This window comes from Gekko japonicus, unplaced genomic scaffold (assembly GCF_001447785.1).
Source record: "Gekko japonicus isolate JY-2015 unplaced genomic scaffold, Gekko_japonicus_V1.1 scaffold760, whole genome shotgun sequence".
In the NCBI taxonomy this organism is placed as follows: Eukaryota; Metazoa; Chordata; class Lepidosauria; order Squamata; family Gekkonidae; genus Gekko; species Gekko japonicus.
Window position 1 is genome coordinate 430148 of NW_015169798.1, and position 16699 is coordinate 446846.

At 40.7% G+C, this 16699-nt stretch overlaps 1 protein-coding gene across 1 annotated transcript in view; it reads left to right on the forward strand.

Moving 5' to 3' along the window:
• PM20D2 (peptidase M20 domain containing 2) overlaps positions 1–16699 on the forward strand; it is a 34731-nt gene that overhangs the window by 8641 nt on the left and 9391 nt on the right. Inside the window, exons 2-5 of the mRNA XM_015417078.1 lie at positions 366–552; positions 7635–7777; positions 12987–13141; positions 15969–16101. Coding sequence (XP_015272564.1) covers positions 366–552; positions 7635–7777; positions 12987–13141; positions 15969–16101 — 618 coding nt within the window. The remainder of the gene's footprint in view (positions 1–365; positions 553–7634; positions 7778–12986; positions 13142–15968; positions 16102–16699) is intronic.

Consider the following 16699-nt stretch of genomic DNA (forward strand, 5'->3'; position numbering starts at 1 on the left):
CGGACGGGACTCCCCGCGCCCCCGCCTCAAGGTGAGAGAAGAAACGGGGGGGGGGGGATTGCCTTTTGTTTCTTTTGGTTTTGTCTCACTATTACATGGACGGACTGTTTTGGTGCTTCCTTCGGCTTTGGGTCTGTGCTACTAGCCTTGGTGGCTGAGGGGAACCTCCATATCTAGAGGCACTAAGGCGCCTGTCGTTGGCCCTCCTTAGGAACTGGTTGGCCAGTTTGTGAGACAGGATACTGGACTAGATGGACCATTGGTCTGATCCAGCAGGGTTCTTCTAATGTTATGTCCCCCCTCCGTCACTCAGTAAACTGATTCCCTTGTGGCTGTTCCCTGGGCACTGTGTTTCTGTGTTTCAGCTTTAATGACCTTGGCCGCTTATTACTTTTGCTTTCAGATTACAGTGCTGGGCACTCCTGCCGAGGAAGATGGAGGAGGCAAAATAGACTTGATTAAAGCTGGAGCTTTTGATGATCTAGATGTTGTTTTCATGGCTCACCCCTCCCAAGAAGATGCAGCTTATCTGCCTGATGTAGCAGAACATGAGTGAGTAAACACTACCTGAAATGCAAATCTCACTTTTTGTTAGTTTTTTTAACCTTTGAGGGCTGCTTAAAAAGAATCCCCTTTGGTGTTCTTTTGGACCATCAATGTATTTGGTGTTTTATAGAGCAGCCAGCAAAAAGTGTCCCTTGTTTTGAGTGGGGTTTGAGATCTGCAGCCTGCTTGAGTTTAGCTGAAGGGTAATATGGAGAAGCAACTGAAGGATTATTAGTGCTAGAGATGTTGATCTGAATGGATGCAATCCAGCCTTGTTTCATATGATCCTAAAAGGTATTTATAGGTGTTCTCGCATTTTTGTTACATAACTTTTCCAGGAATCATTAACTCTGGTCTTTGCCACATATAACTGAAATGTCGTGTGACTAAAAGATACACAGCTGGATGTTGAAAACTTTTTATATCTGATGTTATTTGTCTCTAGGTCTGCAAAGACAACCTTTAGGCACAAAAATAAGTAAGACTGAGTTGTTTTCACTTGGATGCTTGGAACTGCATACCTTCATCATCTCAGGTAGTTTTTAGTGACAGGTTTTCCTCTAAATTAATTAATCCATAGAATCAGAACACAAAAATTGCTGTGTTCAGTCATATGAGTGCCTGCTTATCTCAGTATTCTATTTTCTGACTATATCCAGACGACAGAAATGTCAAAACTGAAGCATGATAGCAGCTTTGAATCCATGCTAGTTTCCAGAATTTGGAAATTAGTCTGATGTTTGAGATACAACATGTAGAAGCAAGATGCATTTTTCCTTGATGAAAAGTGTGGTCTGTTATGCCAAATAATTTTTACTTGTTATGGAAATCTTGGAATTTTTCTATAGGAATGCATTTATAAAAACTGGCTGTTTTTACCAGCTAGTGCTCATTAGACACATTTCAGCTGTCTTTCCTCATCACTGTTACTGTTTTGTGTATTTTGCTTGCTGAAGTGAGCTGTCCAGCACAGACTCACATCCTATCTTTTTTCCCTGGAACTTTAGGCAGTACACAGAATTCTTAGGTAGTCTCCTGTCTAGACATTGACCATTCCTAAACCTCCTTATTTTCAGCAAGTTTTCAGCATCACGCCTTCAGGATGACAGCGATTTCCTAATTTTTGAAGTGGCATAGCATTGTTCTAAATACCAGGAAATGAATAAATTTAGTTGGTCTTCTACTAATTTTGTGTTTTTCTTACACCTCATTCTCCAGGTAAATCATCAATTTAAAAAATATACATAATCCTTTGAGTTATCCTCATTGGCAGAAGCTGTTTTGTGTATACAGTACACCTGATGCTTAGTTCTGTGATTTTACAACAGTAATTGTGGGATTTGGGAGGAAGGAGGTAGAGTGCATCTGTATGCTAAGGTGTTTTAGACTAAAATGCTTGCTTTTCTTTGAGAGGATCTCAACTTCTAACCACGAGTGTTTTTCTTCTCACAGATTTTGGTTATCAAGGTTCAGGCTTGTTGCATTATTAGCTTTCCCACCACTGCTCCTGGTAAAACAGTGGGTAGAAAATTAATTTCTCATTCACTTGATTTAAATAGCTGTGCCTTGCTTGCTGATTGGGATGTGCCTATTGATGTATGAGGCGATACTGGACCTTTCCTAGGAAGCCCAAAGCATTTGTGATTTATGGGAGAACTCTTAGAAATAAGTTTCTTAGGCATGTTTAGTAATAAATGAAGCAGGACATCTTTCTTATTCTTCTGCAAATAATAATTTGCTTCAGTGGGAAACTTTAGGACAGCTGACTTGGTATTGCTATGCTCAGCAACTATGTAGAATTTCATAGAATAAAGCTTTTGTTACAGAAAACTATATTACTGTCTTTTCTGAAGAGTATAAACTGTATGACTAGCTTCTCTGCCCAGGCATTTAAGTAGTGTCCCCTAGTGCCTGACTTGAGTGGGAGAGTGCTTATGAAGAGGCTGGTGGCAGCTGTCTACCCATCTGCCATCTGATCTTCAGTGGCTGAGAGAGCAAGAAGGCGAGGGGAGGAGCTGTAGCATCAGGTGTCTAGGCAGGCAATGTTGGGCTGACTTCTAAGTTTTGGAAGTAAATCTAGGAGGCTCAGTTGTCAGTGTATAAATTTGAAGAATACTGGACTTTTAAGCCTGGCAATAGGAGTAGCCGCCACTGTGAATCAGTTGAGAGAAACTGACATCTGTTGCTTTGGTGTAGATTAACTGTACAGCTGTTTATGGTAGTGAACTTTGTAGCTTGGTATGATCCTTACAGGAACTGGGCATTGGGTTAGTCTGCATGGCTGTTCCTTTACAGACTGCACTTAGTACGAGTTGGGGTTACTTTAGGTCATGTTCTGAGTGTACTGTCTGTCTGCTAGATGCAGGAGAGTTGCTGGATAAAAATGGAAGCTGGAAAAAGTTGTATGCTGCTTTCTTTATGAAGCTTAGTTTGTAAAGCTTCATATAGCACTTTTGAAGTTGCTATCTTTGGACTGAGCATTATCATTGGTCTCTCTCAACCTTTTTACTATAATTTCCATGGTATATTTGTTATGACATGGCTTAGATAGTTTGTATATTGTGTAAATCCATAATTGTATCAACATCTCATTGCATATTTAGCACAGTGAACTCTACTATAGTACCACAATTGTAACTTTGGTTAAAGTCTGATAAGAGGTATGAGGAAAAAAATGAGACAGAAGCATTGATAAATAATATGTATTTTAGATTCATGCTTTGGAAACTGCAGTGTAGTAAACTTATGTGTGTGTTTTTATGTGTTTTGTGAGACTTCCAGATTCATGTTAATCCTTAAAATTTCTGGTTCCTTCTTTCTTTTTGGATACTCATGGTTTCCATGAAGGTAGAGTTTCCTAAATGCTCAAAGCAGGTACCATTTAAAATAAACTTTGAAGTGTATTAATTCTCCTAAAATGACTATCTATATTTGGGATGTAACTCATTACTGTACCTGCATATTCAGAGTTAACGGGGCAAGGATATGTTTGACACCAGAATATAATTGTCTGGTGTAGTGTTTTTATTTTATGATTTTTGAGATATTGTTATACCATCTCATAAACACAAATCCATGAACAATAAATATCAGAAGCACAACAGACTTTAGAACAATAGCACAGGAGTGCTAAAACAGTCAAGAAAGTATGGACACACATGAACATGTTCATTGCATCATCATAAGCAAATATTTTTTTAAATTTTTTAAATATTTTATTGGTTTTATAATACTACATCCTAAAGGGAGGGGAACAGGGGGAGTACACTACCACTAAAATATAAGACAAGATTCACACGCGAAATTACAGATGTATATATCACTCCTGCAGTGGCAATAAGAAACAAAGAATTTAAACGTCTGTAAAATGGGATTTAATTACGCTAAATTCAGGTGTTTTGTAATCCATTATATTACATTTATTTCTTGTGCTTCTTCTTCGCTTTTAATATCTTGGGTGCTGCAACTCCTTTCTCAGACTCTGAAGTTTCAGTTGTACTGCTAGAGTCACTTGAGGAATTATCCAATTCTTCCTCGCTGGGTTCCTCTCCTTCCTCCAAGATTGTTTTATCATCTTTATCTGCATTTAATTGTTTCAAGAAGCTTTTGGCCTTTTGGACAGAGTCAAGTTTAATTTTCTTATCATTGTAGTTGAATACAAGTCCTTCTGGGAAGCTCCATCTGTAAGCAGTTAATTTATTTTGAAGGAAAAGAATTAAGTCTTTATATTGTTGTCTTTGTTTCCGGATCTCAAATGGAATGTCTTTTAGAATTTTAATTTCTTTCTCCTTGACTTTTAGTGTTTTCCCCACTGTAGCTTTCAGAACATTTTCTCTCATAGTTCTCTTGGAGAATTTCACGTATCTTTCGCCAGGTAGCTTGTTTTTTCTTATAAAATCAGGATAGGTACGGTAAACCAAGTCCATGTCATTCTGGAGGTCCTCTCGCTTAAGATCCAAAATTGATGCTAGCGCTTCACTTAGAATTGTTTTTAAGTTTTCCCCTTCTGTGCAGGGACTCCTTAAAAATGTAGAATGTGCATTGATTTTTCTAGTTGAAGTTGGAGTAGTTGGCTTTTATCCGTATTTCTTTTTTTTTTAACTTCTTCCAGCTTTTGCTCAATATCTGTAGTCCTTGTTTCAACTTTCTTGATCTTTTTATCTGTCTTGTTGGCACTTTTTCCCATATGTGTAAGCTGTTTTTGAACAGAATCCAGCTTACTGTTCATAGTTGACATCTGCTCCAGCAGAGGGCACAATGCTGAGGCTAGCATGTTGGGAAAGTCTGCAGCCACTTCTTGTGTCTGGGTGGGAGTCGTTGGTATTGTGTTTCCTGTTGGAAGTTTCTTTTCCGTCACCATTCCCCTCCCTCTACCAGCCATTGGTTAGGGAAGAGATAAGTTTTTAGTTTTAAAGTCAAATTTATCTGTATTCAACACGACTTGGATTAAATTGTAGCTTTCAAGCTCAGAAAAAGTCTCGTACGGTTAGTTTCATTTCCCCCCTTTATATCGCTTACAGACCGCTCCTTTTCGGGGGGGTGGATGTCCAGCCCTTCCCCACCCACTGCTCCTTCTCGGATCAATCTAGCAGTCCAAGACTTAATCACCTAAGCAGAAGTTTGCTTTGTTGTTGTTCAGTCGCACAGTCGAGTCCGACTCTTCGCGACCCCATGGACCAGCTCCCGCCAGGCCCTCCTGTCTTCCGCCGTCCTCTGAAGTTTGCTCAATTTCATGTTCGTTGCATCTATAACACTGTCTAACCATCTCATCCTTTGCCGTCCCCGTCTTCTTTGACCTTCAATCTTTCCCAGCATCAGGGTCTTCTCCAGTGAGTGCTCCCTTCTCATTTGGTGGCCAAAGTATTTGAGCTTCAGTTTCATTATCTGGCCTTCCAGGGAACAGTCAGGGTTGATTTCTTTTAGGATTGACTGATTTGATCTTTTTGCAGTCCAAGGGACTCTCAAGAGCCTTCTCTAGCACCATAGTTCAAAAGAATCTAATCTTCGGTGCTCGGCCTTCCTTATAGTCCAACTCTCGCAGCCATACATGACTACTGGGAATACCATTGCTTTGACCATGCGGACTTTTGTTGGCAGGGTGATGTCTCTACTTTTTATCATGCTGTTTAGATTCACCATCGCTTTCCTCCCAAGGAGCAGGCATCTTTTAATTTCATGGCTGCTGTCACAGTCTGGGGTGATATGGGATCCCAGGAACGTGAAGTCTGTCACTACTTCCACGACTTCCCTTTCTATTTGCCAAGGAGTGATGGGGCCAGATGCCATGATCTTAGTTTTTTTGATGTTGAGCTTCAAGCCCACTTTTGCGCTCTCTTCTTTTACCCTGAATAAGAGACTCTTTAGGTCCTCTTCACTTTCTGCCATTAGAGTGGTATCGTCTGCATATCTGAGGTTGTTGATCTTTTCCCCAGCAATCTTAATTCCCGCTTGTGATTCATCCAGGCCAGCATTTCGCATGATGTACTCTGCATATATATTAAATAAGCAAGGTGACAATATACATCCTTGTCGTACTCCTTTTCCTTTTCCTATGCTGAACCAATCAGTTGTTCCATATCCGGTTCTAACTGTCGCTTCTTGGCCCATCTCTTTAAGGACCTGCCATAGTTTATTGTGATCCACACAGTCAAAAGCTTTAGCATAGTCAATGAAGCAGAAGTAGATCTTTTTCTGGTACTCCCATCTAGGGAGACCCATCAGAAGCCTGGCCGCAGCATTCTGCACTAGCTGTAGCTTCCAGATTAGCGACAAGGGCAGTCCCATGTAGACAGCATTACAGTAGTCTAACCTCGAGGTGACCATCGCATGGATCACTGTAGCCAGGTCGTCGCAGTTGAGGAAGGGAACCAACTGCCGAATCAGCTGGAGATGGTAAAAGGCCGACCTGTCAGTGACTGCCACCTGGGCCTCCATGGTTGAGGAATCCAAGAGCACTCCCAAACTCCACACCTACGGCGCTGGCACCAGTGGTGCCCCGTCGAAGGCCAGGAGAGGTATAGGGGAGAAGCAGTATATTTACTAACCTTTACTCAGGTTCTTATATGGGCCAGAGTTATAATAGAGTTCAGTTCTATTTCTACACTCCAGAAGTTCCTTGAATTTCTTGGGCTGCCTAAATTACATTTGCTTTTAAGCATTCGATTCTCATAGCTAGGTTTTGCTTTAAGATTACATATTAAGAACATGGTTAGTTCTTGTTCATTAATACAAACACCCAGGTAGGATGATTGAAATTGTCATTAAAAGTGCCACCCGTGCTTCCTGCATAACTATTCATTGCTGCGGTTTGCAGCTAGTTCTTAGATCTTTTTAAAGTGAGGAAATGTAGTTGAAATTAAAAATATTCTAGCAGTTATCCAAATTTAATTTTTAAGATGGATCTTGTATTTGGTGTAAATACAGTTCTCTGGGTACGTTGATTGGTTCTGACTTCAGGGACCCTTTGCACGCATGGAACTCCTCCACCCAGAATGGCTTCCCTGTTTATTTCTGCGTAAGAACCCAGTATAAAGACATACTTTTCTATGCATAAGGATTATCTTTATTAAAATTTCTGTAGAACAGATTGATGAGGACAGTGTGTCGTATTGTGAAAGGAAGCAAATGGAGAAGATGTCAGGAAATCATAAGGAGTAACTGCAACTTTAATGGTTCCCCCCCCCCCCCAGGAAACAAAATAACAGTTCTCCTTTTTCTTTTAGTGGGTTGATTACAGGGTATCTAGTCCAGTACAGAAAGTAAAGATCAGTCACTAATACAGCATATTATTTACATAGAGCTTAATTTTTAAAAATTTCTTTGTATATATTTTTCTGTTTGCTGGTCCATAGAAATGTCAGGTTTTGTTTTGCAGTGACAATAGTCATCTTTGAGTATGGAAGCTCTATATCAAATGCTTCCCACCCTCAAAATCATATTGATCTGGGTCCCCCACCAGTAGTTTCTATATGAGGTAATCACAGCATGCACAATTAATGCCACTGAAACTGAATTCATTAAATGAATCCAAGGGGATCTTTTTACTTCAAAAAAGTGTTTAAAAACAAGTGATGGCTTTTATTTCCTAGTGTGACTGTGAAATACTATGGAAAAGCTTCTCATGCTGCTGCTTACCCTTGGGAAGGAGTAAATGCATTAGATGCTGCTGTTCTTGCATACAACAATCTGTCACTTTTAAGACAGCAAATGAAACCAACCTGGAGAGTTCATGGTGAGATCTTCATTAAATCTTATGTCCAGCAAATAATTCTTCAGATACTGTTTAAGCAAATATATTGTATGTGGCATGTTAACATTAAAATAGACGTGGCTGTTCATGTGTTTGTTTTTCTGACAAATGCATAGCGAATTGATAAAGGTAGAAATTTTTATGTGCTGCATGTTTTCCTAACAATTTATTCTCATGAAGTAGTAGAAATGAACTTAAACAGATGAGTTAAACTTCATAATTGAGTGTTCATGTAAGTAGTGGTTAATGTTAAGATTGATATGAATTACTATTACAGTTGCTTACAATATGATATGTGTGTTTACTGCTGAACAGCCTCACTCCATCCACCACCTCCAAATAGGACTTAACTGTTCGTGCACTTTAGTGGTCAATCCAGCTCACTTTAGCCAACCATCTCTGTATACTTCAGAGTAGGCGTCCCCAACATTTTAAAGCTCGAAGGCACCTTTAAAATAATGAAATAGGGTAGTGGGTGTAGCCACAGAATGTTGCTGCTGGCAACGAAACCAGTCACAGAATGGCTGCCACAGGTGGTGGAGCTAACTACAGAATGTCAAGAAGTGAGGTTATGCATAACTTTAATAGTAACTTTTCACCATTTCAGGTAGAAGTTCTGCTTAACAGGATGCCTTTTAATCTGCACAGCAAATTGGAAGCCCTTCTGGGCAAAAGCCTCACCTTGTCCTTCCACTTGCTAAAAACACTTGGTGAGCATCAGGAAAGGTGTCAGTTGGTGCCATAGCACCCATGGACGCCACATTGTGGACTCCTGTTTTAAAGGCACTTCCAATAGTAGATGCTTGCGCTGTGCCAAATTAAGATATAGGTTCAGTCTCTGTTCTCTTTGAGTTCTTGTGAATGCAAATAAAATGTTAAGGCTCCCATGAGTCTGGTATTTAAATATTTTTACACAAGCTCTGCATTTCATGTGACCAGCACGTGTATTTGTAGAGTCCTATCACAACTGTATCCCTTAATTACGTAAGAGGGTGGAGGGGCCTGCTTTGATGTTGAAAAGGCAGTGTGTGAGAATGCATGGCCTGGGTGAACAAAACCATGTGGGATAGGGTTGTAATGTGGACAATTGAGATCACCCTTGTCCTTTTTTTGCCAATAAGAAAGTTGATCAGTCACTGGAGGTTGAAACCTATCAAGAAAGCATTAACTGTAGATGCCAGAATGCCCTTAAACAGATGCAGTTCTATGTTAACTTCATTAAAGTGAATAATTATTTGAAAAATGTGATTTACAACCCCACAACTGTTTGGCTTAAATTAAACAATTCTAAAGCATAAATATTTGAGTTCATTTTTGTCATAAGGGTATAATGTGTGGGTTGAAACTTGAGAATTCAACAAAATGTTAATCTTAGGATGTCATGGGTATAGATGTGAATCTTGAATTTTTTCATGAACTATGTAGTCTGGAGTCCTGGGCCGTAATGCCATTTAAATGTTACAGTAGATTGCTGGGGAAATGTCTTTCCATAGGTTTTGGTTCCAGGAAAAGACACATACTGTCGTACATGCACATGTGGTTGCAGGCCTTTTTAAAAAAAACAACAACAAAGTTTTCAAGTAATGCAGGTATCAATATGCCAAACAGTGCTTAGCTGTGTTTAAATCAATGAGTGTTAAAATATTTTTAGATAGCGGGTAAATAAAGTCATTGGGATTGTATGCCTGGCCATATGGCTCTTTTGAGTAATGGTACTTTCTTGAGACAGTGTCAGAAAATACAGCACTTGCCTTCCAGTCTTCCTATTCTCTTGACAGATTTCCCCAACAGAGCTGCACAGCATAACTAGTTGCTGCAGAAATACCCAGTAATGGTACTATGCCAGCATATCACTGATTTTGTTGTTCTTTAGTATTCATGATTGACTAATCAATAGGACATATGGTTACTGCATTTCAGAAGTTTTGTGCATGTGTGAGCTTTATAATTGCCATAATGAGGTGCAAACATGGCCACCTCTTTGGCTTAAATGTGTTATGGCTCAAGGTAATTTCTCTGCTTGTAGGAGCTTGGCTGACATCTTAATGGAAGGCAGAGATGCAGATCAGAGGCTGTGCTGGATTATCCCACATGCTTGACATTCTTGGAGCATTTCTGAATTTCTGTAAGATCAGGTTTTCCAGTTCCTGCTTTGCAGCCTTCTCTTGAGAGTTAACATCCCATTGCTGTAATAGTAATAATATCACAGGTAGAGTGAGGATCCTAGGTATCCACTAAAATTCTTCTTTGTTGGAAACACATTTCTTGATCTATAACAGCTAGAAAGATGTTTCACAAGGGGTGACATGTCCCCTCTTCTATTACATGTACTGTAACAGCTCTCAGAAGTCAGGCTAGGTATGGGAACTGACTTGTGGTATGGACAACTCAGGTCCTGTCCATACGAGGCCTTTTGGGCCGGGAGCGGGACGGAACGGGGGCGGAGCAAACGGGCACGATCCCACGGCAACATCTGGGAATCGTTGCCTGCCCATCCCTGTTCCGTCCCAAACGGCGATACCACGCTGTAAAAAAGAACCACCTACCTAGGTGGTTGTATCCCTTCCAGCGCCGCAAGCCGGGCTGTGGGATCGGGCGGCAGCTTCCCCCTCCCATCGGACTTTCCTCCCTGGCATCTGATCGTGCCGGGGAGCGATGCGCCGTGGCTGAGGGGATCCGTAGGATCCCGCCGCGGCATCTCAAGTTCGGTGCGGCTCTGCTTAGCCGCGTTTCAGCCGTCCCGTGTGGCAGCAGCCTCAGTGCTACCAAATAATGTCAGACAAGATTAATGAAAACAACAGTTTTAGTGATCTCTATTTAATATTTCAGCATAGATTTTAAATATCTTAGGTTAGAGACTTAAGTGCTAGAATTACTTTAACCTACATTATCATGGAACAAAGATGCCTTTTTGGTCATCTTTGTGGAAGCTGTCCATAAGAGAACCATTGAACATTGTCAGTCCAACAAAGATTCTTCATTGGGAAAGTTTAATGTGTAAATATGCTATAACCTATTACTCTCTTTTGAAACCCCCCCCCCCCAAAAAAAAAAACACCAGTAACTCATTCACCTAAAGTTTGCAGATGGGTTCCCAAGAAAAAGAAAATATAACAGTTTTGTTGACAGAACTGATATTGCAAGAAAGGTCAGATCACATCTGGGGAAAAGGCAGAAAAGATATGGTGTTCTCATGTATGCATTAAGGAAGGAAGTATAACCGTCTTGAGGGCTGCAGTCTTTCTGTAAGAGCATTAGCTAAGATGGGAACAACATTTTCACAGGTATAGTTATATGGGTGTGATGGATAGATCCAAAGTTCTTCCACTCTACAAAGATTGCTATTTCTTATTCAATTTAAGGTGCGGTTTTCATCAGATATGAACTGCTATGCCAGGTAACAGTACTTTGTTCCTGATTTTTGGTTTTACAGGAAAACCTGATGCATTAACTTTGATATCTGAAATACTATCATAGTCTCCATGTTGTGCTGTCAGAAGTGTTTGTTAATGGTGATACAAAACCCCAGGGGGGAGTCATCTCTACTTCCAGTTATAAAATGGGGCATTAGGGAGGTGTAAGGCAATGTTTATCTTTTCTGAAACCATTCTAACAACTGGAAGGAATTCCATAAGCTATTTTTTACCAATAGCAATTCACCACAGATATGGTACATTCAGTATTGGGTTTTGCTATGGAGCCTTCTTTTTTTCACCAAATAAAATTTTTTATTTGTAATATTTGATTGTGGTATTTCACCTAGATAGTGCCCAGACCCCATGATATTTACTTTTATGTAGGATTTCTCTATAAAAATTCTGTTTAAATTTGAAAAAGGAAAGTGTCCTAGTGGCAAATGAAGGGGTTGCTGTTAATGTATATATTATCCAGAGCTTTGAAAATACTGGGATTTTTAAAAGTTGGATTTCCCCCCATTCCTACAGACAGTAGGCATATAATTTAATCCTGGTTTCCCAAAGTTAAAGCCATCTAAGATTTTGAAATGTTTTCATGCCTACTTATCCTTTCTTCTTGGTCAGCTTATGGGCTGCAACTACAAGTATTGTGCTGTTATATACTGTTGAACTGATATAAGTTGGTTAAGCAGAAATAGTGTGGCATATTTTTAAGTACACTTTCACTTTTCTGGTAATCCAACCCTGAATCTTCAAGGAAGAGTTGCAAATGTGATTGACAGTTTCTATGCCTTATTTTCTGTTACAATAAAGAGCTTAAAGATATCCAGCTTCTCTGTTCCTGCTTACAGCTTACTTCATCACATAGTACCACTACATCAGGGGTAGGCAACCCCTGGCAAATGTGACAAAGAGCAGGATGATATGCTGTGTTGTTTAACATAGGCTGTGATCACACACACTTTAATAATCCACTTTCAGTGCACTTTCCAACTGGATTTTGCCAGTTTACAGAGTTAAAATCCAGTTGGAAAGTGCACTGAAAGTGGATTATTAAGTGTGTGTGACCGCAGCCTAAGTAGTTCCCTTGCTCCAGCCCAAATCAAAGTGCAGCTGGGTTGGGACAGCATCAGGTCACAATTGGAAAGATGGAAGGGCAGGCTAGAAGCCAGTAGGATTCTCTGGGGTAGTCCCCTCCTGGACATTAGCAATAGTGTAAAATTAGAATATGTAATGTGGTAGTTCTGCATGAAACTGAAGCCCTTACACCCTATAAGGCCCCTGCTCACAACGCAAAGCAAAACTACTGATGTTTTATACTGACATTTCTAAAGCAGTGTTATATTAGTCCCTTTAAAAAGTCTGTATGCAACAGATGTAATGTACCTGGCCAGTACCAGTCCTCTTCCACCCTTTGTTTGCTGGCACATCAGCGTCATTGCAGGTAAACATGGTGTGTTTTCTGGCACTCTGACCTAAAAGTCTGCTTACCCCAAGCTGTGTTTTCTTAACCTGAAGAGCAAACAGATAATAATAGAGGAATATGAAAACAGGTTTAGCTTTGCCTTTTTAAACATTGAAGTAAATGTTCAAGACTCAACACTTTTTCCTGTGTGAAAACATGCTTTTTTCATATGGTTCTGTTGGAGAACAGAAAGAAGTCAGATCCAAATATATGAACTAATGTGTGTTTCAGTTTAGCTGCCTTGCCAGAAATCTCAGAATGCTTCTTGTGCAGTTCTCTAAGTTCACTAACCTGATTCTTCTCCTTGTAGGTATAATAAAGAATGGAGGTGTGAAACCTAATATCATCCCTTCTTATGCTGAATTAGAATTTTACTTGCGCGCCCCTTCGTTAAGAGAACTCTCAGTCCTGACAGAAAAAGCAGAGAACTGTTTTAAAGCTGCTGCTCTGGCCACAGGATGTGAAGTAAGGTTCTTAAAGTTTGAGCAAGATTCTGTTGAAGGTTTCATGTGAGTTGATTCTCAAGTAAAAGTAAAAATGTTGATAGTATCTTGACTATTGTACACAGAACTGACTAAAATAAGCAATCCTATATAAACTTATCCTTTGTTATTAGATGGTACATGGGTGGGGAATCCATGCTTTGCCCCCCACAGTCCTGTTGCTTATCTCCATAACTGATGCCTCATTTACCCTTCTATGGCCCCGGTCACATGGCAAAGTTGCCGTGGGAGAGGCACGGGAGTCCCGCGGATTTTCCAGGCGCGATCTCACCCCAACATCTGGGAAGCGCAGTGCTCCCGTGGCGAACCCGTGGCTCCCCACTGAAGGTGCGGAGTTAAAAACTAGTACCTACGAGGTACTAGTTTCCTGAAACCGCGGGCTAAGGGCGGGCATCTGATTGCATTCCCGGTGGACTTACGTGGCATCTGGCGCCCGCTGCTGTTCGTCTCCGCAGGTTGCACAACAGCGCATGCGCACAAAGAGCGATTGCTAGTGTGATTGTGCGGCGCAGCTTCTGTGCCGCACTGCAGGATACCCGTCTGATCGGCATTTCCCCTGAACCACGGGACCTCGACTGGGACGTGTGCTCGGGCAGCCACGTGTTAGTTTCCTCCGGGGCAATTAGCCATGCCCCCCCCCCGCGATATCTGGCCCGTGTGACCAGGGCCTATAATAACTTTCCTGCTGGCTTCTAACCAGCCAGATTGCATTGCACTGCCCCTGAACCTCCAGCACTGATCGCTGCAGTCTGGCCATTTAAAAGGACAGCTGAGAGAGGGATCACACTTTCTTGCTGTGTTCTAACTGACCAGATTGTGGGGAGAAGCAGCGCTGGAGCTGTGGGTGGGGGAGGGTTCCTCTCATGTAGCCATACATCTTCAGCACTGCTGTTTCCCCTCCTCTTCCCTCCACTGCAGCATCCCCTAAAGGCTGCAGAAAAATCTCTCCATGTGAACTATAGATGAGCTCCCATGTGGCTATTAGATATGTAAATGATGGATAAATAATTACAAAGTGTCTGGTCCCCATGCAGATCACAAAAGCAGTCCGGTAGGGCAAGACACAAAGGAGAGGGTGGTTAAGGACTGCCACAGAAAAGTCACAGGTATGCAGAAAAATATTTATTTCCTTCTGGATCCCCATACTGGGGGAGGGGAATTCCAAACATTGAGTTTTTAAAAGGCTGGCTAAAATTCCCTGGAGTTTTTCCAGAGGTAGAAGGATTTCTTCTCATGGCATAACTTTCTGAAATACCCTCAGGAGGGAGGTGGAAAGTAATTGTGCTGATGAGGAACACAACACACCACTCATTCTGTTGATGCTGTAGAAAGGCCTTCTGGAAACACCTTGGCCAGAATCCCATCAGCTCAAGGTCCCACTGCTGTTCTATACCAAGAGCAGCAGCACAGCTGGCTTCATAACTAGGCCAGCAGGCAGTCGCTTCTCTCCCCTCCACTCAAGTCCCACGAGGCATAGTATGAAAAGGAGCTGCAGCTGAGCCAGTCATGCTGAACAGACTGAAGGGGAGGCTTTACATTTCCATCTTAGACTCAGTCAAATCCTCATGTAACTTTTTAAATTTTCTGTCTCAGAAGTTTGTTTTTTGCTGCCCTTTCTATGCAGCAATCCCTCTTTAAAACAAAAACTGTAAAAAAAATCTGCATTTTTTGAAGCATTACACACTCCAGTTTTTTAGCTTTAGAAGGAGGTAAGATGAAAAAGTTTGCTCCTCATACACCTTTCAGTTATATTTTGTCTACCTGCTTACTTACATGCAGACGTACAGAAGGGAAGGGAAGACCTTCCTCACTTGCAGTTCATCACAGGCTCCCCTTTTGTATTGTTCTAAATTGCCCAAATCTTGATCACATGGAAGATCTCTCTAATGTATACATAAGGGGAAATTAAATCCATATTTAAAGGATCGTCACAAAGAGTCAGCATCAGGCTGTGTTCCTTACTTAAAAAAACAACACTCTTGCTAGTATTTATCCTGCTTAAGTAGATTTCCAGGGGAGGAGTTACCCATAAGGAAAAGGCAAATGGGGTTTGTGGTTTGTACCATTCGTGTACCTAGTGTTTAGAGTTGCACAGGTCAACAAAATTTGTTCTTGCCCCAGAATCATATTTTAGACATACCTAAAATGTTCCCTGGAAGGCCAGATGCTGAAGCCGAAGCTCAAATACTTTGGCCACCAAATGAGAAGGGAGCACTCACTGGAGAAGACCCTGATGCTGGGAAAGATTGAAGGTCAAAGAAGAAGGGGGACGGCAAAGGATGAGATGGTTAGACAGTGTCATAAATGCAACAAGCATGAAGTTGAGCAAAATTCAGAGGACGGAGGAAGACAGGAAGGCCTGGTGTGATTTGGTCCATGGGGTCGTGAAGAGTCAGACTCGACTGTGTGACTGAACAACAACAACAAAATATTACTATACAACCCTAAATAGTCTACTTTGAATTAAGACTCGTTATCTTTGATGGAGCTTACTGCCAAATAGGTGCTTAGGGTTAGGATGCTGAAAAGAATGTGCTTTCAGTTTATATTGACTTCTTTTTTAATGCCTGTGGTTGACCAAGGGCAGTAAAGGGAGAATTATGTGATTCATTATTTTAACTATTGTAAGGTGTTTCCTGAAATTTTCGTTAAGGGTGCAGGGTAGAAATGTATTAAAGTAATAAATGTAGGATGCAACATGTAGAAAAGCCTTACTTTTTTACTAAACACTTTAATACAGACTAAATTAGATACTTCTTTGGAGAATCAGATGTGGCTTTCTTGTCTAGGTGGAACTACAAGGTGGAGCAAATGATTATTACAATGTGCTTCCTAACAAGAGTCTGGAAAAAGCTTACATAGACAATGGGAAGAAGCTTGGCATGGAGTTCATCTTGGATGATAACTTGAATGGGCTGTCAGGTAATATTAAAACTCTTGCATGCTCACACTTTTTAAAGATTGGCTTCACTATTGTAATGTTTGTTTTGTTTCTCCCTTCCACATAACTTACTGATCTGTAAAGGTGAAGCCAGATTTTGCAGAAGAAAATTACATGGATCTAATATGACACTTGGATTGCAGAAATTTGAAGTTCTAGATTTTTTTAAAAAACACAGATTTAGAGACATGCTTCATAGTGAGGAGATTTCCTTTTAACGTTAGGAGTTTTTTCTCATTAAGGGTTTAGCTTAGTTTTCCACATGAGATAGTAGATATACAAAGTCCATGTAGCCCTACTTCCCACTTTTCTGAAGACAGCCATCAACAAGTGAGAATAAAGTAAGAGCTCCATACAGGCAGGCAGCTAAGTAGAGATTTTTAAAAGGGGAGGGGCACTAATATGACTCAAAATAGTCTCCAGGTATGCCAGAGATTTTTTTAAAAAGTGATGCCCTTGAATTGAGAGCAACCCAGTTGAATTGAAGACCAGATGGTAGTTGATTGGGCCATTATTATTATTATTATTATTATTATTATTATTATTATTATTATTATTATTATTATTATTATTATTTCA